The sequence below is a fragment of the Macrosteles quadrilineatus genome, unplaced genomic scaffold (assembly GCF_028750875.1).
Source record: "Macrosteles quadrilineatus isolate MER2022 unplaced genomic scaffold, UCM_ALF_1.0 Scaffold_4__1_contigs__length_99947679, whole genome shotgun sequence".
NCBI classification, from domain to species: Eukaryota; Metazoa; Arthropoda; class Insecta; order Hemiptera; family Cicadellidae; genus Macrosteles; species Macrosteles quadrilineatus.
In genome coordinates this window covers 22,985,054-23,008,236 of record NW_026542597.1, presented here as the reverse complement: position 1 = coordinate 23,008,236, position 23,183 = coordinate 22,985,054, and the positions used below count along the sequence as shown (strand labels likewise).

General features: G+C 40.0%; 1 protein-coding gene across 1 annotated transcript in view; it reads left to right on the top strand.

The window, feature by feature from the left end:
- LOC128991701 (zinc finger protein 395) overlaps positions 1–23,183 on the top strand; it is a 63,338-nt gene that overhangs the window by 17,487 nt on the left and 22,668 nt on the right. Inside the window, exons 3-4 of the mRNA XM_054414808.1 lie at positions 12,237–12,361; positions 17,232–17,392. Of these exons, the coding sequence (XP_054270783.1) occupies positions 12,237–12,361; positions 17,232–17,392 (286 nt within the window). The remainder of the gene's footprint in view (positions 1–12,236; positions 12,362–17,231; positions 17,393–23,183) is intronic.

Below are 23,183 nucleotides of genomic sequence, written 5' to 3'. Positions count from 1 at the left end.
ACGGACAAGGATAATGCCTTTCATAAGAGGATTCTAGAACTGTAATGTGCTAGAGTGCTTGTATGGGAACTGATTAGCATAATCATGTGTGTGACATTATCCCAAGAATAATCAAACTACTCGCGCGTTAAAAACTTAAATGTCTTGCGTAGCAATTCTTTGATACTGAAACTAGAATTTATACCGAACCACTTAAAATCTACCGTATTTACAATAGACCTACTTAAATCTTCAGTAGAATTACTTAAAACTCCAAGCTATAGCTTGAAAATATATTTGAGGAAAGTTCGCCTGAGCTTTGAACTTGATCCCGATATAGAATTCCAGAAGTACCCTTTCTACGTCCTTGCCCTGTGCCTTGGCAGCCTTTGGCATGTTCTTAGGCAACGTAACCCTGACCGCCCTTCCACGGAAGGCTTGTCGCTTTCTGTTTCCTTCACACCTTACGGTCCTTGGGTCTAGGTTATCTAGCAAGAGATATCGTTACCAATTACCGAGTTCCTTGACTACGAAAATAAACATTATTGTCCTAGCTAGGCTCTAGTGTAAAAGTTTGATGCGGAAATAGTATTCAAGGTCCTCGTTGTTTCCACTTACGACAAGGTCTTCCTCTTGGTCAAAGATGTAATCGCTAGCATTCAAAGCACTTAACGCCTCGTCAAGAACTATTTGTTCTGGGGTTTCCGAATCCGGTCTCGTAGAACTTATTTCGTCCGTCTATCGTGTAAGTGTCTCTGGTTGTTGAACCTATTCAAGTTTCGTCAAGCAATAACTATTGTGTAATTTTCAAAGTTATTTTCCGCTGTGGGTAATTCCACAAACGACGCTACTTGAGTTCACCCAACATCCCTACTGTCCTTCAGGTAATCTTATCACTTGCAAGTTCATCTTGGAATTGCCTAAGCCAATGACGACTAGCAACAAGGATGTGTATTTGCTGAGGTACGCCATTACGTGTGACCGTGTGACTCATGGTGGCCTATATTGTTTCCTTTGTGCTGACGCTCGCAGCTTGTGATTCATGTTTTGCTTTATCAGCCGGTCAGTCGTCCATTGTCGTTCGGTGTTTGAGGAGCCACAGATAAACACTGTCAACGTTGCGGCCAGTTGTGTGTAAACCGTGGTTGTGTCGAGGTCGTGTTGATATCGAGAAGATAATTGCTTTGTGGGATTTACAAACATGGGTCCTAGGTTCAAGGACGGAGTGTCGTGTTCGTGGAACAGGAGGAAAACAAGGATGAAGAGATTTGTGTGAGTAGATTGTTTGTATTGGCTTTATAAATTATAAAGGAAATCGATTAACTATCTTCTTAAACTAACGAATAAAAAACATTTAAATATTGTTTTAAAGCTATATACAATAGTGTATCAAATAAACTTATATTAAAGGGAAGTCGAGTCTGAGCGTTTCGGTAAACGACCGCAAACATTGTAAACAGTTCTTTTGATGTTTACGATCGCTTTCAACTCTGCAGAGTGCCCTGGATTTTAAACGTCTCAATCAGTCGCCATTAAAGAATCGGCTCCTTTTCCTGATCCACAATTCGACGGTCCAAGATTGTTCTAGAAGGTGTTACAGATACATAACAACGTCGTGACGTCCCCTCTCTCCCCCTTCACTAGTTTATATAAGGTCTCCGGGGGGAGGGGGCGTGCCGGTTGTGTCGTAGACGAAAGTGAGAGCGGCGAAAGGTAGCTGCCAAATTGAGGTGAAAGCCTGACTTTCCCTAGCTAATAACACTGGTCGTCCGCAAGGATACGGCGTAGGCCCCTTCTTTTTCCTCGGGATTGGAGCGCAATTGGGCAGAACTATCGGCTTTGTGTATTTCCCGGGTTGGGGTGATTTGTTCAAAATGCCGTAATGGAATTCAGGAAGAAGCTGTGTTTCGTGGTGGATAAGAGCAAATCCATCAACCAGTGTGACTTTCACATAAACACAGAGAATTTACGCGTCTCAGTAAAAAACCAACGCAGACTCCTTTCCCCCGAAATTCCCTTTTAGGGAATTTAAATTAAATTAAACAAAAATCTCTCAAAATAAATTTTCATTAAAGAAACCCGCCGGGCAGGAAAACCTTTTACAATCTAACTAAACCTCCAACTATTGCGGCATCAAATTAGTGCCGGGTAAGCCAAAGAACTATTTAACGACCGTAGACCTGGGTGCGGGGCAATTAAACAGAAAGTGCGACAAATAAAGGATACTGTCTATGACGAAATGCGTGCAAGGCGCAAGACAAGTGCGCGGCAAGTGGGCCATGAACAATCATGCGCAGTAACGGGACTGCCTTGCGCCTTGCACAACGCGCGTCCCACTTCGAACTTCTCTTTCTTCCGGCATCTTTGTGGCTTTCACTCATCGCGGAAACAATGTCGCTGCTCTCTTTGTGCCGAACGATGCCGGTTGATGACGGTAGAAGAGCTAGAGGTAATTACACGTGTCAAACGAACGCAATAGTGAATATAGCTCTTGGACTTGGCAATTGAAAGAGTCGTTGAGTTCTCTGCCAGTAAATAACTTATACGGTAATTTTCTAACATTTCATCTTCGGATTTTGTTCGCGCTTCATCATAGCTTTCTTCCATCTTCTTTAAATGGATGAGCTAATTTGATTCTTTAATTGACTTTTGTTGTTTCTGGCATCTTTGTGTGATGCTTTCTTCCCCTTGGAACTTTTGTTTCTTAATTTGTTTACGATCCCTTAATTTTGCATATATTTGCTTAAGACTCGCGTTACTTAATTCCCAGACCTGGAACACTAAAACATTTCGAGTATTCGTTCACAAAACCTATAATTTCATGCAGCAACTAATAGCTGCATTCAAAATTGGTTTATGTCTAGACCAATTATTATAATGCAAACCACGCAATCAAAGGTTGTTTCGTAATCAAAATGTCATCATCCGATGTTTTTCTGTCCACCCTTATGCCACGACCCCCATCCGGTTTTTTCCTTGCCCGTATGAAGCTCCGCCATAACTGTTACTGACGATTGTGAAGACACTGCATCGAACACCAATGAGAAGCCCCTTGTGACTTCCTTGCGTGTTCTGCACCATTATAGGCTGTAGATAAGTGTGTTTTTGTTTCCAGTTCGTTTAGTGAACGGCTTGAAAATTATCCATTTGGGAATAATATGATAATTGGTCTTTAAAACGTCTAGACTAGAATTTAATGTTGGGCTACACCAAAAGACTCGTGAGTTTGTATCCTAGTGAGGCTGGAAAGGGTGATGACGTCAAAATCTTCAATATTTATGCACAGATGTGTTCTTCTTTACATTTTTGATCTTCAACAATATGGCCTTGAGCCTGCCAATGTAAAAACAAATAGCACACTCCCTGTGTGTTGATATTAATCAAACAAGGGGTAAACTTAGCGTTCTTGAATTTTGATTTTAACTTGATGGAATGTCCCTGTATATGCTACGTTCCCAAACTACTCAAGAAGTATTTTCATAAGAATGCTAATGTCTCTATCTTTATAATCATCATCTTCAATCTATCCGCTTTCGCTGTCAATACACTACCAACGTAGAAGATTAGATTCAGTAGATAACTTTCAGGTGGAGACCCTGAATACGTGTAAAAATAACTAGAACGGTGAAACTTTTCTACCACTCGAACCGGGGTACCAAAAAATGAAAGGTCATCTTTCTCTCCGCAGAAAGTGAAGTGGAAGGGGGGGTGGGGTAGAGACAGCTGATTTGTGAGCCAGAGCCAATAAGTCTGTCACACTTCGCTGATATAATCGAGATTGCGGCATCTCTGGCCCAGTTCGATAGGCAAATATCACACGCGGTAGTTTGGAAACCTGGGGCGGAGCTGTGACGTCACACGGCCTTGCTCAAGAATGCAGGGTTGCCAACACTGCAGCTCTTCCATTGTTGCCAACTGTACTTGACGTGACATCCTAGGGTGAACGGTGAACCCTGTGGATTGTGGAGGCTAAGCGTGTTTTCTCTGTGACATTTGAAAGCAACATCAAATACAAGGATACGTGCACCATTGTGGTTGGATTACTGAAATTCGTGAACCAATTTAGATATTAGCATTTCTTTAAAAGTCGTTGTGTTTCGTTAGTGTTATATATTCTTTATCAAGTTCATTCTCAGTGATCAAACTTATGTTCCATGGGCATGGCATAGAAACAAACGAAAACTGTTGTGCTGACACCTTCGGTAAACTGGTTAATTTTGAATTAAACATCTTTCAACTAATATCCACGAAGTAATTAACTGCGGAGAAACTCAAAGCATTGCAAAGTTCAAGGCACCCCTCTCCATCGGACCTGACCTTATGACTCATGCTGTAGTCTCCCGAGATGACTCTAGATTGTAAACAAGCGATGGTATGGCAACAATTTTTGTATGGCTACGTCGTCCACCCCAGCTATAGCATGGTTTGTGTTGGAAGGCACCTGTACTCCTGTAGTATAACCCGGAGTCTATTTCCACTGTGACCCCGATATCGGTGACGCTATGGCCCGAAATACCTCCCGGCGTTGCGTACGCCGGGCACGTGGAAGATCTAGGACATGCCCGGCGCCGCGCGCCGCATCATCACTTGCTTGCTTTTGGGTCAGTTCAACTATATGCAACTAAGTTTAGATGATTTGGGAGTTTGCATCGTGAAATTCTCTATGGGACTAAAATATCATGAACATTACAGTTCTTCGGTCGATCTTTTCACCATCCGACAAATCCACCAAATCCAGGACATCTTATAGGCATCTTTTACTACTGACCTGATGTTTAGGAATAAAGATTGTGAATTTATAGTTTTTTCAAATTGCGTGCGAATAGCTTGTGTTCGTTAAATGCAGTTAGGTACCTTTCGCGAAAGTTTTCGTTATTCCAACAAACTATTTTTTCTTGTGATAAAGAATGCAAATCGAATGCGTTTTAATCGTTGGTAGTTTTACAATAGCCGTTTTGTGGTTGAGTAGTTACAAGGTTTTAAACGCCCCGGCCTTTTCGCTTGTTCTTCTCACTAGAAACCTAAAGATTTATCCTGAAAAACTACAGATTTGCTTGTCAAATATACAAAATTACCTTCTCGATCCAAAAAATTAATATATACCTTTTTAGCTATATTAATCAAGCACACAAGCAAGACCTTGATGGATGTCAAACATACATCTCAAATAATGCGTCATTTAATCTACTATTGCACCAAATCGCACGTGATCGTCCACTGTTTCTCAAGTACTTATCTCAACTACTTATCTATTAATGACGAGCGGTAAGTGTTGTATATTTAGACAGTCAATTGACGTTTGTTTACACGTTGAACGTCACTTGTAACGACTGTCGTTACATAACTCACGTTCTCTTAGGTCAATACTTGTTTAGTGATTTCTCTCTCGTGCTTGTTGTCTTGAAATAGGTCGCGGTTGCAATGTGCTACTGAGAACATTTTGGAGACGCAGCCAAAAGAGCCAATCAATATTGCTTGATGTAAATGTATTTTCAGTTTATTATATCTCCTCCTATTCATAGTACATGGTTAATGTATTGTTTTCATCAAATTTTTCGTGTTTGGGTTTTGGGTGTAATGATTTTTTTAAACTGCCATGCAGGATTGCTTTTCTGGACTATAACTTAGATTAAGATGTGGTATTTAAACTTGAATCAGAGACTGTCTGTGTTTGGATTAGAGATTTTTTAAGTGACTGATAATTCTGCAATTTCTTTTCATTGGATTTTAACGGATTGACACAGGCTTGACCATAGACGTTTATAAATACATGTTGGTCAGTGTAATTTAAAGTGCATACTTATAAAACATTAAGATCACTACTACTACTGTTTGTATTTTATAGCTAAGTTAAAAACAATTACACATTCTTAACATCCATCGCTCGATTGTCAAATATTCTCCCAGCGAACTTCTCGTATCGAGCTGAATTAAAGACCGTGTATCTTCCAACAAAAATAGACCACTTTGGGCGGAGACTTCCACAAATCATAGACAGAATCGCCGCGCTTAGTTCCAGGGACTATAAATTTTGAAATTAGGGTCGCTTGTTTCGAAACAGGCATCAGATGCAGAATGTGAATGACAGCAACTCAACAAATGGTGTTGGTGTAAATAGCCCGCAGTATTTATATCACTTAACCCAGTTCCTCGGCACCTTATAAGTGAGTCATTCTTGGGGATTCTTCCAGATGAAATAACCGGGTATAAATAAAATCTAGTTTGCCACATAGACTATGGAGTTTGCTAAACCAAGGCACTATGGAAATATTTTCAGCGTGTAGTAGAGGTGTAGTTTGTATTTTATAGTCTTATTTGAGAACAGTTTCAAGTCACGTGCACATAGTTACATCAGAGAGACGCTAGTTAGCAATGATTAACACAACGTGTCAAACAGTAGGTGTTTACTGATTCTGTCAACGCACAACTGAGAATTAGAAAACGACTGAAGGCGACTGTTGTATTTTTGACACTGTATTGCCAAGGCTCTGAGTGAAATTTCTTCGCCTGACATGGTTTCCTGTACTGTCACAAAAATTGACTATCTTTTGATTCAAGACTGGCTGGTTTTTGTTTCCAATATTCAATTTCCTGCGTTACTCCAAAAGAGTGGCCAGTTCTCTGGAGTAGAACTGTAAGCTATCGGAGAATCAAAATTTTGAAATCACGAAGAAATTGTGGTCATATCTGTAGCTGTAAAAAACCGTATATCCGTAGGCTATATCCAGTTGAGCTGAAAAATAAATTCTTAACATTGAGAAAATATAAACTCGAATCGTTCTACAACCTTATATCTTCAATACTTTACTGGACCATTATCTAACTGCAATGATCATAAGCGTTTTGCGAGCAAAGAATTACTCGCCTCTTTTTATCGCCACTCAAATCATAGTTACGCTGTCTTTTGTGCAAGGACTCTCTCGGAAGTGAAAGGACATGAGGCTACTTCAGTTGCGACATACCCCCTCACCCCCCCCCCCCCCCCCATCACCCACACGCGGAATGGGGACACCGACTACGGTAAAAGCGTGAAGGCACGCCCCCTACACTAGCACGAAACCACAATAGCATTCGTACCGTGGAATCCCAATCTCTGTCCAAATCAAATTTCTAAATCCGTTTTCTTTTTGGCGGTAGAAAACATTCTTTGTTGGACACTTTCACATGGAAGTGTGGATTTTTAAATGGTTTGAAATCCACTTGGTTGGAAAGGAAAGGATACTATGAAACAAGGCTTGAATCGATATTCATATGGTAGAATTGACTGTGTTGTTTTTCTGTGACATTATCTTTGCGGATTATTCCAGTTTACATTTGAGATCAGTATTTTAGATCTCTAACTGTCCTTAAAGAGTCCCAGAAAAGATAATTCAATGATTCAACGCCTAAAGAAAGTAAAATTCCCATTCTAATGTTCTATACCACTCACCACCTTAATTGTTGCCAATACCCAAACCCGTTTCATAAGGTCCACCAATTTCAAACCAGTAACCATCAAGGACTTCTAAATATAGCTGGACTTTTCCTTAGTCGTGGCATTTAAAAGGACCATGCAAGGTCGGCTGAAGGTATGTTAGTGGTCTTTGGTTTACCAACAGCTCCGGCATTGGCCAGGTCAGTTGCCAGATAAGGCACCGACCTCCAAAACTTGGCAGATCATCTTGTGACGCCATCTTGTCAGTGACATCTGTGGGTTGGTTGATTAATTATTCTCGTGTTGACGATAGTTTGTGGTTACCACTTATAGTGTTTGTTTAAAGGTTTGGCAACAGTATGTGTGAAATTGTATTACTAGAAAATCTTACTTGTTTCCTTATAATGTTTGCCATTTGTAGATACTGTTGGGCCAAACAATTGGAGGCTTTTCTAACGTGAAGTTGGTTTAGGAATTTTTTATTTTTGAGAAAGCAAATGAGTATGAAGCATTAATACGTTGTTCAGTAAATTCCCAGCAAATCTGAATCTTTCTTGAGTATTCAAGAGACTCAAGAACTTTATGTTTTGATATCTGTATTTCAGTTCACACTTTTTCAAACCGCACTTTTTGGAGGAAAAAGACACCTTGTTCCAATTGAAACAATTGAGTAATTATCAATGTCAATACACCCGACACCAAGGTACATCAACATCTTCACGTATGTAACAAACCAGAAGCCTTGACCTTGACTACGACAACTGAGCTGATTGGCTGTTCAATGTCGGTGTCACTAACAGCTGAGGTCGTGTGTGAATGCGAAGGCTGTGTCGCAATGCACTCCTTAGCTGCAAGGACCTTCATGCAGCTGCAAGGCCTCTCAGCTGATACTACAGCTGTTTGCTGCCCCTCGCTGATCAGCTGGTCGAACATATGGTTCCATTCATGAGTGGATTGCTCAATGGGAAAGCTGAATTTTTGCATTTTGTAGGGTGTTTTCGTAACCTGTGAAACCTTGTGAAATGTAATTGTTTGAAAAACAGGCATTTCTTGATTGTAAGTAGAAAATACTTTCTTGAACGCTGTGGAAGACCTAAGGGAATTCCAGTCAAATAAAATAGAAACAATGTCGTTCATAAAATATTGCAAAAGTGAATGGTATTGACGAAAAGTGGTATCATATCCTTAAAATGTCTATGGGTATTTCTGGTAATCGAAGTAATATATCCCGAATCCCGTCCCCTCTCGATCGGACGTCCGAGACGCAAATCACTTGGCTAGCAACAACAACTTTTCACGAGTAGATTTAACCTTTCTGATAACAAAATCTAGTTTCTTCGTAGGTAAAAAGGTTGTGTATCACAACACCAAATTCCTAAGCGAATGTGTAACTCATAAAACAACACAGAATCATCCTTGCGCCCTTTACGACCTCTTTCTCTAGCCTTGTGCCGGATAGCACATCAGCACGTAGTTGCTCTCCCATCTTCGCGGTGATCTTTAGCGCAGATCGGTCATTACCAGCCTCCGTTGCCGAGGTTTCACCTGTTTGGCCAGCAGTTGCGATGTTAACGAGCACAGATGAAGGTGATAGGTTATGTTCGATGTATCGATATATCGGAAGTGGTGATCGCAACTTCGTGAACTAGCTGTTCGGAGAATCTCCGATATGTGGGTAATCTGTTGAGCTACGGTGTGTATGTTAATGGATTAATTGTTACAGACTGTATAATTGAACATGTCTTCATACCCTCTGTCTTCCTGGAACTGGCCCGGGCTTTAAACCATTGGCTAGTCCCCCAGGTAGACGAAAGTACAGGAGACAGGTTCCATCATACAGACTATAGAGGGGTTGACTGAAAATAAATCACTCCCAAGGCTTGGAACGTTTTTGAAATTGGTTTACTGTATTGTACATGAATATATTACCATTTCGATGGCAATCGTAATAGGAAACACTTTCCTCAGACTACAAGGTGATTCAATTTCTTTCCTCGTGGTGCGCCATTGGACGATGAAATTTACGTCGTTGCAGTCATGACGCAGACAATACCATAGTTTCATTAAGTTCCTCGTGAATTAGAAATTATCACGGATAAAATCCCTAATAAGTGCGGTAACCAAAAAGTACAGGTTTTGCCCTCGAATCCAAAAATAAATCAATTTTAGTCCCCCACACATGTTTTTTTCCCTCTTGTAATATTGATAGTTGGCGCACAATGCACAATGTAATCCCATTGTTCTGTGGGATATTCAAAGTATAGGAGTCATGTACCGTACGTCGGCGATTCGTTGAGAACCTACACACGTACACAACGTACGTACGCACACACACGTACGTATACGTACAGGATGTCCGCACAGCTACGGTTTGGCGATTGAGGTGCAACCGTTAATTGTACTCCTATCACTAGATCTTGTACCACGCTAATGCTAATGCTCAGTAACAGCACGCCATTTCCGTTGGTTCACATCGCTTTCCATTATCCGTAATCGACCAGGAAAAGTTGCCTGTACAAATCCTAATGGTTTTATTGCCTACTGGATGTGTTTGCCAGCTTTGTTTTGGTTTTCAAAGTTTTTGTGGTAACCAACCTCGACAACACGCTTTATCTGTTTGAACAACTAACACGGGCAGATAACACAGCCTTGGTCGTGACTATTCGAATCGTTAGATAACATTGTGTCGATTGTCATCTTTTGGGAACAAATACTATACAGTAGAAGTCTTTCTTCTAGAGTATATCTACAAGACTACAAGGCTTCGCGATATAGATAGATTATGACACGTGAAACAATGACTTTCATTTAGTTTTTTGGTGTTTTTTAGAGATAGAATTCTAGATAATAATTTTCGCAATTGACTTTCAAACGACACAAAGAGTATGTATGCCAGATCGTACAACGCGCGTGTGGTTATGTATGTGACAACGATCAGCTGACAAACAGCTGTTTGCTGACGTCACACAGGTGTCGCTGTTCCAATTATGACGCAAATGCTTGTTTGTCCGATTAATAAGTTGTAGCCTACGTGTAGTTTGCAATTCGATTAGGAATGTGTTCTGAATTAAAAGTAACTCAGGTGTTGATGTATCTGTAGTTTTACATGTAATCTCTTTGACATTTTGTTACATAAACTTGTGTAACCTCAAAATCGTGATTTTCTTTTGTCCTTCCATAAATTTGTCTTATTAGGGTAAGTCACTCTTGGGCTTTTATTTAGTTTAGATGTATCCATTCTTAATACGAATATTGAACGAATAATGAGGAGGGAACTTTTCTAGTAGTAGAGCTCAAGCCTTCGGTCCTGAGGTACCGGGTTCAAATCTGGGCAATCACGAATGGATTTTATTATGTGATAAGGCCTAGCCTGCATTAATGTAAAAACAATTCCAGGCATGAGCTTAGTTAAAAAGGTAAATTATGCAGAATGAAAGAAATTACCACGAAATTAACTGTGTTGGCAAGGTTGTGCTGTATACATCTCGATACATTCTCCAATATGTTTCCATTGCAACAACTGCTATGGACAAGTCTGACGTAAAGTTACTTGTCATTTCAAGATGCGCAAACCAGTTGATTACACACCACAAGAGAATCAATGGAAAGTCGTGGAAGATCCCATAGCACGTAACTGACGACATTCCTGGACAAGTGTGTCGCTTTCCCCGGTAAGGTGCCGGGAGCCCGTGGGCCGGTGGGGCGAGGTCTAGAGGTCTGGGACGACGAGGGTCAGGGGTCTGTTGGTTAGGTGCATATTCATGCTGACAGATGGACGATACATACACTTCCGGTCCAGCGTCACAGAGCTTACTTCCGTGTACAACCACGGCAGCGAATGCTAAGTATGGGGTGGGAGTATGGGAGAGCAGGTGGAATATAACAGGTTATCATACCTCCATCACAATGTTACTACCCTAGTGTATTGGTACAAAAAAGTAATAGTTTCGCCAGTAACTAGTACGCGGCAGGAACTAGGGCCAGGACCCGTGACGCGGACCGGACGTCGAAATACCAACAAAACTGTGTCATCAGCCTCCCGTTATCAAGGGCCACCAACCTCTTCAAACGACGACGCCCTCTGGATGTCACAGTGCCTTTGCTACAATAATGATCATGACTTGTCATTTCACAAGACAAATTGTTTCCGTGTTGAGAATTGCTTTTGAATTAATGTATAAACTCATTAATGTGTAAACTAATTTCACAACCAAATCGGTTTCGTTTTTAAGGTCTGTATATTTAATGTACAAAACTAATTTAACGTAAGGATCTAGCAATCTTTTAAGAAATTAATAATTGAATTTTCTCTTACAAGTTCTTGGAGGACAAACTAATCATTGTTTGGCATATCTCATTCTTGTTTCTAAACACACGCATTTCCTGTGCAGCGTTCTATAGAAACTACCCCGTACCGAGAACAGTAAGTGTTTCCGTGCATCGTGTGATATTTTTTAATTGTAGTCTGTGTGGTGGAACCTGTCTCCTTACCCTCTGTCTGCCTGATGCCATTGGCCAGTTAAGTTATGCGGAGAGTCAGGGAATAGGTTGCAAGATACAGAGTATAGTATACCGTCCCAAGCTATTCATTACTCTGTTGGCACCATTGAATAGAATTACTAGAACCATTTGACTTCTGAATATTGGCGTAGACTACTATCTATATGGGCCAACTGTACCCATATTTCAACTCAGTAAATTACATCAGCGTGAGCGTCTTCCTTATCTTATGATTCCCAAGTTCACTTCTACAACTGGCTACAGCTCATGGAATGGAATGTATACTTCTCTCGACATAGCTAGAACGTAATCCATGATGATCTGACCGATATCTTTGTTTCAGATCTCGCAAGAGAAGGCCCAGCTACAGTCAAGATGACAGTAAAGATGGAGACCTCATGAACGAGTGTACAGCAGCCTTGGTATTGATGCGGCTCTCCTGTAGCCCTCACTCGCCCAGCTTTAACGGTAAGGACACAAGACTTTGGCATATAAAGATTGAAGTCCATTGATCAAGGTTTGATAGGAATCAGTAACATTCACGGTTTTGACTGCACAGTGTGTTGGGGAATTGTACATCTGAAAAGTAGCACAAATGTAGAAGTAAATGTGTAGAGCATGCTAAAGCAAGAAGTGAATATATCGTCCTGGAAATTTGTAGAATACATAATTTAATCTGTTTGTAAGGTGGAGAAATTGTAGGATCTCTAGCAAGTGGAATCTGAACGCCATCAGCTCAAAAATAATTTTCACGAGGCTTGACAGTAATCCGATGAAAATTTGATGAAATACGCATCAGGATAAGACAAACTTACAACTTGCAGTACAATTTTGGATTAATTTATTGATGAGCTATTTGATTTCTTGCCACTGCTTTAGAGTAGTTTCAAATCTTCCATGGGATTCCAAAAAAAAAAAAAACGTAATTTATTTTCATATCAAAGCAGGAAATAATATATTGTGGTACTAAACAGGCGATATTTTACATGTTTTCGTAATATTGAGCAGCAAATGGGCCGTGCAGCGAGATGGTAAAACCCCTGCGGATGAGGTCGTAAACACCATTTTACGCTTAGAAAACAAACAAGCTTGATACTTTCAGCCTGGAATAATCTTAAACCTACTTTTATAATCTCAACTTGCGGTTTTATTAGTCCTCCCTCTTTAAAAGGACACCTTATTAGTTCAAGTTGTTTACTGAATACGATAGATTTCTGTGCAAATTCAAGAAATAACTTTTCAACTCCAAATTTCCCGTTGGGAAACAGCGGATTTGAAATATCACGGAGAAAGGTAACTGTAATTCTCGACTCCTGACATTTCTTTCAACGACTTTCTTTGTCGAGTACAATTAACATCGGAATAAAGAGTAGAATGACAAAGCCAGTTTAGGTGTGGGTGGGAGATTGTTGTCCAGACCGTCACATCATCTGCATAAGTCTTGGCGCGGTGAAAATTGTACATCTTCACCATTGTGTTGCCAGGCGATATTTTCGTACCAACTTGGAGGAATGCTGAACGCGGTTTGTTAACATTCCGACGCCTTTAATGACGTCTTGGCGGAAACAAAACAGGACATCGCTGAATGAAATCGCGAGTTTCCTTCGTGAAATTACTCATCTTGAGTTTTTCGACAATTTAGATGGCATTACCATCGATGTGAAGAGTAATTATAGATCGATGGGCATTATTCGTGTTGAAAGTTTCATGAGTAATACAAGAGATATAGGTACTTTTTCCGCTCTAAACCAAATTACCGTCGCTTAAAAACTTAGCTACATATTTTAATCGACGTGAAATGATTACATTTAAATTCCTGTTCAATGGATCTCCAAGTTTTGCTTTTAGATGTCAATCGTTCGAATAAGAAAGAGCCACGAGGAACTTTACCAATATTTTTAATTTAACGTCACTCAAATTTCAGGATTTTAATTTCATACTCAGAATGCAGTTTGTTGTGTACTGTTTGCGAGTAAACTAGCTTCTTTGTAGATACGCGCAATTTCTTGACCCATAAACTATTCCAAAACAAGTCTTACGTCAGCATTACACAGAAAACAGTGCCATACCAAGTCAGACCAATCATTTCTAATCTTTCCCGACCCAATCTCTTCAAGCACATAGTAATCCGTTTCAAGCCGATGACGTCAGGGATTCCCACATTGACGCTGTACGTGATGCACGTCCACTCCACCTCCGTCTTATCATCTGATTCCTCATTTCACGTAGCCATGACGTCACCATGTCGTCATAGGAAGTATCTGACGTCATCAATGACTCGGCGACCCCCGGCAACTTGTGACCATTGGCAAGGTCTGACCGGCCTCCGTTCTGACTTTGGACTCGATCTCTCGACCCTGGCCGTATTGGGATCCGGGAGTCCATTTAAACTTTAAATGCCCGAAGTCGAGTCCTTTTAAACTACGTCATTGTGGTGGCTAATAATAGACTCAATAGTACGTATGCTATTACACCATACGATAGATTTTGATCTTAGCTACGATGAACCTTGTAAGACTCAACATCTCTAACCTGGCTGTATTGGGATGTGGGAGTAGCCATTTAAACTTTAAATTGCCGTAGGGTTTGAACTAGTCTTTTTAAGGCTGTAAAATATAATTACTACATGCTTTGTACCCTTCCTCTCGTAAATTTTGTTCTCTGCTGCGATAAAACTCACAAAGTGTGCTCAACAAGTCGTCTACGATTTTCTTAGGAAATGATTCTATATGGTGTTTTTTTTTATATAAATATAAACTTTTCAGAATTGCTAATTCATCAATGGGTAGTTTCAAATGGATTCAGTTGAGTACTATATTTCTGCTTCCATCATGAACCGATTTCATACAAATAATATCATCTTAAGGCCCCGTTTATGCACCAAGTGCGGTAGCGGTAGCGACAGCGGGAGCGATTTCTAACACCATTGAGTTAAATGGGGCTGTTTATGCACCAAGAGCGATAGCGATAGCGGTTGACCTCCCGCTGCGATTTCTAATTCGCCCGCTGTGTAGTTAGGAATCGCAGCGGTTGCTTGGGCTGAAGCCAGGGTTGCCAACTTGACCCACGCGCACGTGCACTTAGGACAAATAGTTGTGTGAATTATTTGGCAGAGTTTGAGTTGGCAAGACTGTGTCCCCCTTCCATTCTCCTTTAACCAACCGCTACCGCTATCGCTCTTCGTGCATAAACAGACTCATTTACAGCGGGAGCGGGCCCGCTATCGCACCGCTCCCGCACTTGGTGCATAAACGGGGCCTAACAGTTCCAAGTTCCATTTGCAGCTATTGCCTACTTTCGTGCAGTTTCTTTATGATTCTATGCCAATATTTTATTGATCCATAATTTGTCATTTTAAATAATTTAAACTTTACTTGCGTCTCATCAGCCACTCAGTTGAGGAGAATTCTATACTTCCATCATAATCATCTTCACTCCCACGCAGTCATCATGCCAATCTTGCATACAATTTCTCTAAACCCTAGAAAATCAAGGGTAGCAACTAGGCTAACCATTATCCTGGAAACACTTTGCGAAAACATGAGTAAGGAGTGGCTGGTTGTAATGATACAGCTGTAGGGTCGTCGACTCCTGTAATGCAGGATCAGCTGCTAGAGCTGTGGCAAATAACAGAGCAGAAGCACCAACCCAACACATCCAGATTGAAACTTTCCATCCGCGATAACGGAATCCTCCTGCCTCCCTCCCCGACCATCGGCTCTCGGCTGTTTCCATTTTTCTCGTTGGCTATTCTTCCCGTACGCGATTTCTAATGGTTCTATTCAGCTTTCAGTTTTGATGGACGGAAAAACTTCGAGGAAATTGTCCAATTCACTGAATTAAACGCTAGAGGCATTATTTGTGTTTGAGAAGTAGCAGTCATTTCTGTTGGTGGAATAAAATGATAATGGCCATCAAATTACTGAATATATTATTGACCTTGTTCAGACTAGAATGTATCTTTAGATCAAATTCATTATTTTGGATTTTGCTCTATGATTGGTTTTAATATATTGGATTTAATTGAGATACAATCTACTGCTAAATGCCTATGGTTTACCAGCATTGGTTTGGTCAGCAATCGGCAACAATCTGAAACTGTCTTGGTTCTTTTGGCAAAAAGATTGGTAGAATAACAGCAAAAGAACACACTACAGTTTCGGTGAAGAGTTTGACAAAGATTTTTTCTCAAAAGTATATTTGGAAAACTCATAAAAAATGACTTGCAATACCGATAAGCCAATGTATTGAGCATTTGTATTGACTAAACATTGAGTTTAGTATGTTTATTTTGTGCCTGACAGTTATATTGCGCAATTAAATGAATTTGAATCAACAAACCTGAATGTCAACACAGATGAACTCATTATCTCATTCTTGCAATTGTTTTGATCCAATTAACTAATGCCTAGATAACGGCGCAATAGATAAACATAGGTTGCGTCAGATGTAAACAAATCAGGGTTAGAGTGCGCTGGTTACATGCCAAATTGATAACGAATTAGAACAAAGAACATCATGTTTGCAGTTATGCGTGATTTATTTGTTAAAATACCTACACGTAAAACATGTGAGAATTTCGTAACCTTCCTATCGTCACGTCCTGTTTCATGTAATGAGACCATCAACCTCAAGAAACGTTTAACAGCCTTCGCGGTCGTTAAATCAGCTGTTGTTGACGTCACAGTCAGCTGCAGCGCAATGCAGCCAACCTACAACAACGAATTCCCCGATCGTTTGTGGTTGTATATCAAGAGTAATGAACCACGTATCTTATCGCTTACGTAATTTTGCTGGTAGTGATTACGCTGTACATTCTTCAAGTAATTCAAGTGGAACAAACATAATTTAAATCTTTAGTAATATGGCAAGAAAAGTGTTAATTAGTGAAAAAATATGCTGTGGTTGTATCATTATATCAAATTTATTACCCAATTTAGTTTGATCCCTGGCGGATTTCAACAATTCAGTCCACCATGGCTGTTTCTGTTTGTTGGGTAATTGAGCAGCAATTCCAGTAATTACCAGTCATAATACATGTCTAGGATTTTTTAAATCGCTGTAGTTCGACCACCCTCCCGCGTTTTGACCAAAAATACCTTTAAAGTTATTTAACAGATTAATTCGGACATTCTCTGTAATTACTACTTAGAATCTATTTTCATGACATTGCAAGGTCCTGACTTTGATCCCGTCCTTGGTTGAGAGAGTCCTCAAAATCGAAAACCATACAAGCTTCGCTGACGTCTCTTCTAACCTAAGCAAGAATCCATATTGCCCTAAAATCTCTTTTGGAAGCTTAAGGCGTCTCCTCTTAACCCTACAATCTCTATTGCAGGTGTTGCGTGGCCGGAGCCTGCGTCGCCTAGTCCTTCCCTGACAGACTCCTGGAGAAGCAACACCCCCTCCCCTCCCCTCAGTGAAGGAGGATACGCGCCATCTTGTGTTGACGAAGGCTTCATCGACGAGGAGTTCGAAGACATCCCAAAGAAGAAAAAGGTGAGTTTTCTTTTAAAGTTAAATTGCCGTGTTTTTTTATCCCTCTCTCCTTGTGTCCCCTTTTTGCATCTTGGATCCCGCTACCATAAAACGACTTTTCCTAACACGATCTACCGCATACACATATCAAATAGTCAGTATAATCCAAAGTGGATGAATTTCCTTTTAGATTTAGCTTCTCATCTGATTATTCTGCTGTTTTTCTCAGCTCAGTATAAGCTGTTTATGTTGATGCCAAACCAGAGGAGGGCGTCCCTCCGACGTGTTTGCTGAAGTGTGCCAAAGGGATGGGCAATTCCAATTCCGGTGCGGAGATGGTAGGCTGATAGCATCAGAAACCGGTTCGCCGTTTGTAAACAACCTGAGTCGCCACAACTGACCGTTTCTCTCTGCTTTATTCGCCTCTTCCTTCATTATCATGCACCAAGAGTCCAGGATGTTCCTTGTTCAGTGATTCAATTGTTTTCTCTATGGCGATTAAGACAATGAAGAATATCTCATGAAAGAGTCTTTGAGACTTTCTGTTTTAAGATCGTCCCCATGTAATAATGGTTGATCTTTTGGTGTTAGGTACGACCTTCAAATTCAACAACAGTGTCTACCCAAGACGAACCCAAGAGAAAATACTCAAGATGAGGAAAATCACGTGAATTTGACTTGACTTGCTTTTCACCGGTCTGTTCCCAACGGAACATGTCTTTATTAGCCAGCGTTTTTCTGATACATATAAGTTTTTCAGAACAACCTTTGTCATTAAACTTACTCATTTCATGCTGTAGATCGGCTTGATTCTACCGTGGAAACCTTTCCGTCAAGTAGCATGCTTTCGATTCTCCAAAGCCCCAGTCCAACTGGCTTGATTCCGGGTTTGGGGTCAGACTGCAATTAATTGAATCGACATCGGGAGGCGGGAATTGGTGTAATGAGTAGTATAAAATCAGAGAGCGGAGCCGATGGAAGTGGTTATTTGAGGGGAGTTGTAATTCCACAAAGTGCCTTGACAAAAAAGTGAGATATTCTTTTTGATTTTCTTTTCGTCTGTAATTCTGACTTAACTTTGAAAGTTTATTTGTAGCACTTGGAACAACTTTGACTTGCTTTTCACCGGTCTGTTCCCAACGGAACGCCAGCGTTTTTCTGATATATATAAGTTTTTCAGAACAACCTTTGTCATTAAACTTACTCATTTCATGCTGTAGATTGGCTTGATTCTACCGTGGAAACCTTGCCGTCAAGTAGCATGCTTTCGATTCTCCAAAGCCCCAGTCCAACTGGCTTGATTCCGGGTTTGGGGTCAGGCTGCAATTAATTGAATCGACATCGGGAGGCGGGAATTGGTGTAATGAGTAGTATAAAATCAGAGAGCGGAGCCGATGGAAGTGGTTATTTGAGGGGAGTTGTAATTCCACCAAGTGCCTTGACAAAAAAGTGAGATATTCTTTTTGATTTTATTTTCGTCTGTAATTCTGACTTAACTTTGAAAGTTTATTTGTAGCGCTTGGAACAACTGAAGGGTCCATGATGTCACAGTACTGACTGGACTGGCAATTCTTGTATGTTTTTTGGGTGGTCGACTGTAACAATTTCAGGACGTTAATGTCCGACTCGGCGATTCCTATGTAAATAAGCTTTAGAACATGGATTCATCACAAAACATTTACAAAATTCGAAATACTCTATTCTATGTAGGGTAAGGAAAGAGAATACGTAGCTTTCAAATTTGTTAAATTTGACAACTGTAATAAATTTCCAAACTACGAGTAATGTTTCTACTCGATGAGAATGATTCACAAGTTTCAAGTCCACTCAAGCTATTTACTGCCGCATTACTTAACGTACCTACGATGACATAATTGCCTTTGGTGACACGACTCTATTTCCACCAATGCCGTCCCTTCCCTACCCTGAGTCAGCCTCAGCTCGCTTGTAGAGTCCAGTTGAAATTTATTTTGGAAGCTTCGTCTCTGTTAATTCGACACCGGCCGGCGTTCTAGCGCTGCCAACATGGCGAAATAACACGAAACAAGGCTACCAACACAACAAGCACGCAGATGCTAAACATAGCGACCAATTGAGAGCTGTTAACTCCCAAGGTTGGCAATGATGACATTGGAGTACTACGCACTATAACTCGTGGGTTTGAACAGCTCTGCCAACTGTCAAAAATACTACTAAAATCCTCAATTATCAAAATTTTTCCTTTTGTGTTCATGAAATCATACTCTACAGAATTGTATTCAGTTATGATTTTTCTTACGCTACAACATTGACTTTTGAAGGTTCCAGTATTTACTGGGGGAATACCGTATATTTGTTGCGTCAGTGGATTGTTACTTTTCCCCGCGCACGTTTGAAAGGAACTCTCCCCTATCTTGATTCCGTTTCCCATCAACCCCAGTCAATGCTCGACCCCAGTCCTGACTCTCAGTTTATTTCTTGCCTCTTTCAACCCCTGTCACTTAAATTACATCGTTCGCTCTTTTGTTTTGAACAAAGAAAACCCGAATTTACCTCAGAAGTTGAGTGTTAGTGCCTTGAGTGACAGAGTTTTAGTCTTGCGAAGGTGTATTCATAAGTCCAAATGGTTCATCAAATTGCTAGCACGGGAATTTAATTTCGTAGTGTGAGAGAATCTCTGTTGTCTTGTCACACAATAATCTAGTTGATATCCTTAACCAGATATCAAGTCCAGAAGTAGTAAAAATATCAGTTTTGAGAGGAAATTGAGGTGAATCCTCTTCGTATTTTTGGAATTGTATTTGTAGATACGTTCTGCCCCACTTCCTTTAGACAACCACATTCAGAGATAAGTAGCGACCACGACAATAGATCAAAGATATTTTTATAAACTAAACCAAATCTGTGAAAATTATAAATTCCTGAAGTCAAATTGAGATAGTTACTAGATTATTAACATCAGGCAAGAAAGCAGGACCATCATTCAATAGCAGATCTGAATTTCTGAAACAACATCCGTTATCTGTGAACCATGTTCACCAGAGGACCCCTCGCTCCAGTGCTGCCAACCCAGAGATTTCCCCATCCCCGAGCACCTGTCGCCGCATGGGGGAGTTTTTGTCAGGTCTAGGTAGGGGTTGGGCCTTGTCTGGCCATTGACCTTGGATAGTTCTAAAGGTGTCCTCCAGGAACCCCCGGCCCTAGGCGATGTTGATGGTCCATTAATGTCTGCTATCTGTCTGGATTTATATTTGTGTCGATAACTGTCGCCCCGCGGCTATTGTTCGAATAACAATCTGTTTTTATCTGGACGATTTCACTTTTGGATCCTGCAACGGTTGGATACGAATGTGAAGGTTCGGATCCGTCTTTGTGGTTTGGAAAACGTCAGTGGTGACGTTTATGCAGCAAAAAACTGTAGTATACGTTTATGCATTGGCGTAGCCTTATAGAAAGATGGGGACATGACGGTTTCGAAATAGGGGTGGTGATCAAGGAAGGCTATTGCTAAAATTCTCTGAAGGGTTTTGGGGCGTTTATATTAACACTATTACGCCAAATAATTACACTTTCAATCTAAAAAATAACTCGTTTTGCGCATCTTTCTACAATCCATCATTTTTACAACCTTTCACTTAATCTTCTCATGAGTTGTGAAAATATGCAAAATTAATTACTCCTTGTCTTGATGTTGCGTCAACGTGGAAGACAAACGGTGGGAGAAATTCTGATAGAATTCCCGAAAAAGTGAAAGCAACAAGTGGTTGCTCCCGGACAAGCGGAGATTTTGTTGAAGCCTATTTGTGAAGAAGCTCATTATAAGCGGCAAACACAGGGTCATTAACTTTCTTGGACAGGCCATTATGAGATAATAATTAATACGTACTATTATAATACTGAACACAACAATATGAATGGCTAGGAATACTAAGCCCACTAATATGTATTTATAAATGTGTTAGTAAATAAATAGCTTTTGAAATAATCAATTAATTGTAATAGTAAAGAACAAAGCGTTCTGAGTGGTTAGTAATTCTAAACGCTTATCTATTATATTATACTACAGCCACAAGCACTGAGTTTATCTTATCATTGAAGGTTTCAGGTATTTATTGTTGTGTTGTGCTAGTTCCACAAAGGGTTTCATAGTACTAATAGGGTTCTACAACTAATTTGATTTCCTAAACCTTTGTCCACATAAATTTCCTAGAAATGTTTAATTAAGGATCCTATAGTGTAAATTTAACTGCGAGATTTAACTTAAAAAGTTTTAATAGCGGAAGGATAGACTATCAAATAACCGAACAAGCTTAATTTTTTTGTAAATCACATACTTTTAACAATACAAAAAATAATTACTGTAATTCGCGTAATTACCTACTTAATTATCTTATTACATTATCTTGCAGAACTTTATCTACTTACTTCATTGATATTAAATATATTCTAAAGCTGTCTGTCATTTTATAAAAAATCCTCTTAGTTTTTTTTTTCATACATTATTAATGCAACCTATTTGAGGTGTTATCAGGTAGGTTTTATTTCCTGTTGTTATCAGTATTCTTATCACCTCTGACCTCAATGTGGATATCGCTGATCAAATAGCGAATCGTCTTCACTATAACGTAACAGTGAACAAATATTCGCGAAATACACCGTATATGGCACAATATCTGACGTTAGCAATAGCAATACAGTACATTGTAGTAGAGCAATTATATGTATGTAGTGATGGGGATATGAGACAGCGACCACAGAATTAAAATAATTTTAATTCTGTGGTCGCTGGTATGAGGTGTGTTTCGAATTTCCCATATTCGGAAGAAGCTACTGCCGTATATCTTACGGTAAAACATACACTCGGTACCGACTTTTCGTTTTTATGTCTTCAGAGGCCAAAAACACCATCCGTTCAAACTGTGTGTGCGTGTGTGTTTGATAACTAGAGTGAAAACCATCCGGTTTCGATGAAATTTGGTACACAAGTGTAAACCTACGTGCATGATCGGACTATGGGAAAGGGCTTTTATGGGGTAAACTTAAATAATTTCTTTCTTAACCATTTTCTAGAGCTAGAGATTGAGAAAAAAATAATTTAGTTTCATGAAGCGTTGTGCCTAATAGTCGAGGAAAAAATTGAAAAACTGTAAATTTTGAATCTTTATAAACTAAAAACTTAAACTCAAAATTGTGTTATTTTTTGTAAATACTAAACAGTTGTAGTTTGCTTGTATAGTAATACCCATATTGATCAAATTTGACAAGTTTGTTTTATACCAAGCGATTAACATTTTAATGAGTCACTCTTTACTTAAGTATTTATTGAAATTAATACGATTGTGAACTATTGTAAATCTTGAATTGCTTAGAACAATGCTTTGACCATTTTCACCACTGTACTGCATCTTACATTTTCTCGGTTAATAAACCCGCTACAATACTGGCAATCGTCGCTTTTTCAAATATATTTGCCACTTAACTACCCTAGGTACTAGAGCACTATTTCTAGTGCAGCAAGTGTTATGAAATTTATCTCAGTGCAGTTAGCAGTTAGGCCGGTTTTATGCACCGCGACAGTCGCGTGTCGCGTGTCGCGGCGCGACTCAAGTTCTATTGAGTTAAATGGGAGCATTTATGCACCGCGACAGCGACAAACTGCCGCGGAGCGACTCTAAATACCCGCGACAGGTTTTAGAATCGCAGCTTCAAAAAATGTGTCGCGCGCGGTTCAAGTTCTATTGGATCAAATGGGCACGTTTATGCACCGCGACCGTCGCGGCGCGACAGTAGTATTTTTCATACTCCACGTGGTATATTCTCCATACATTTATAT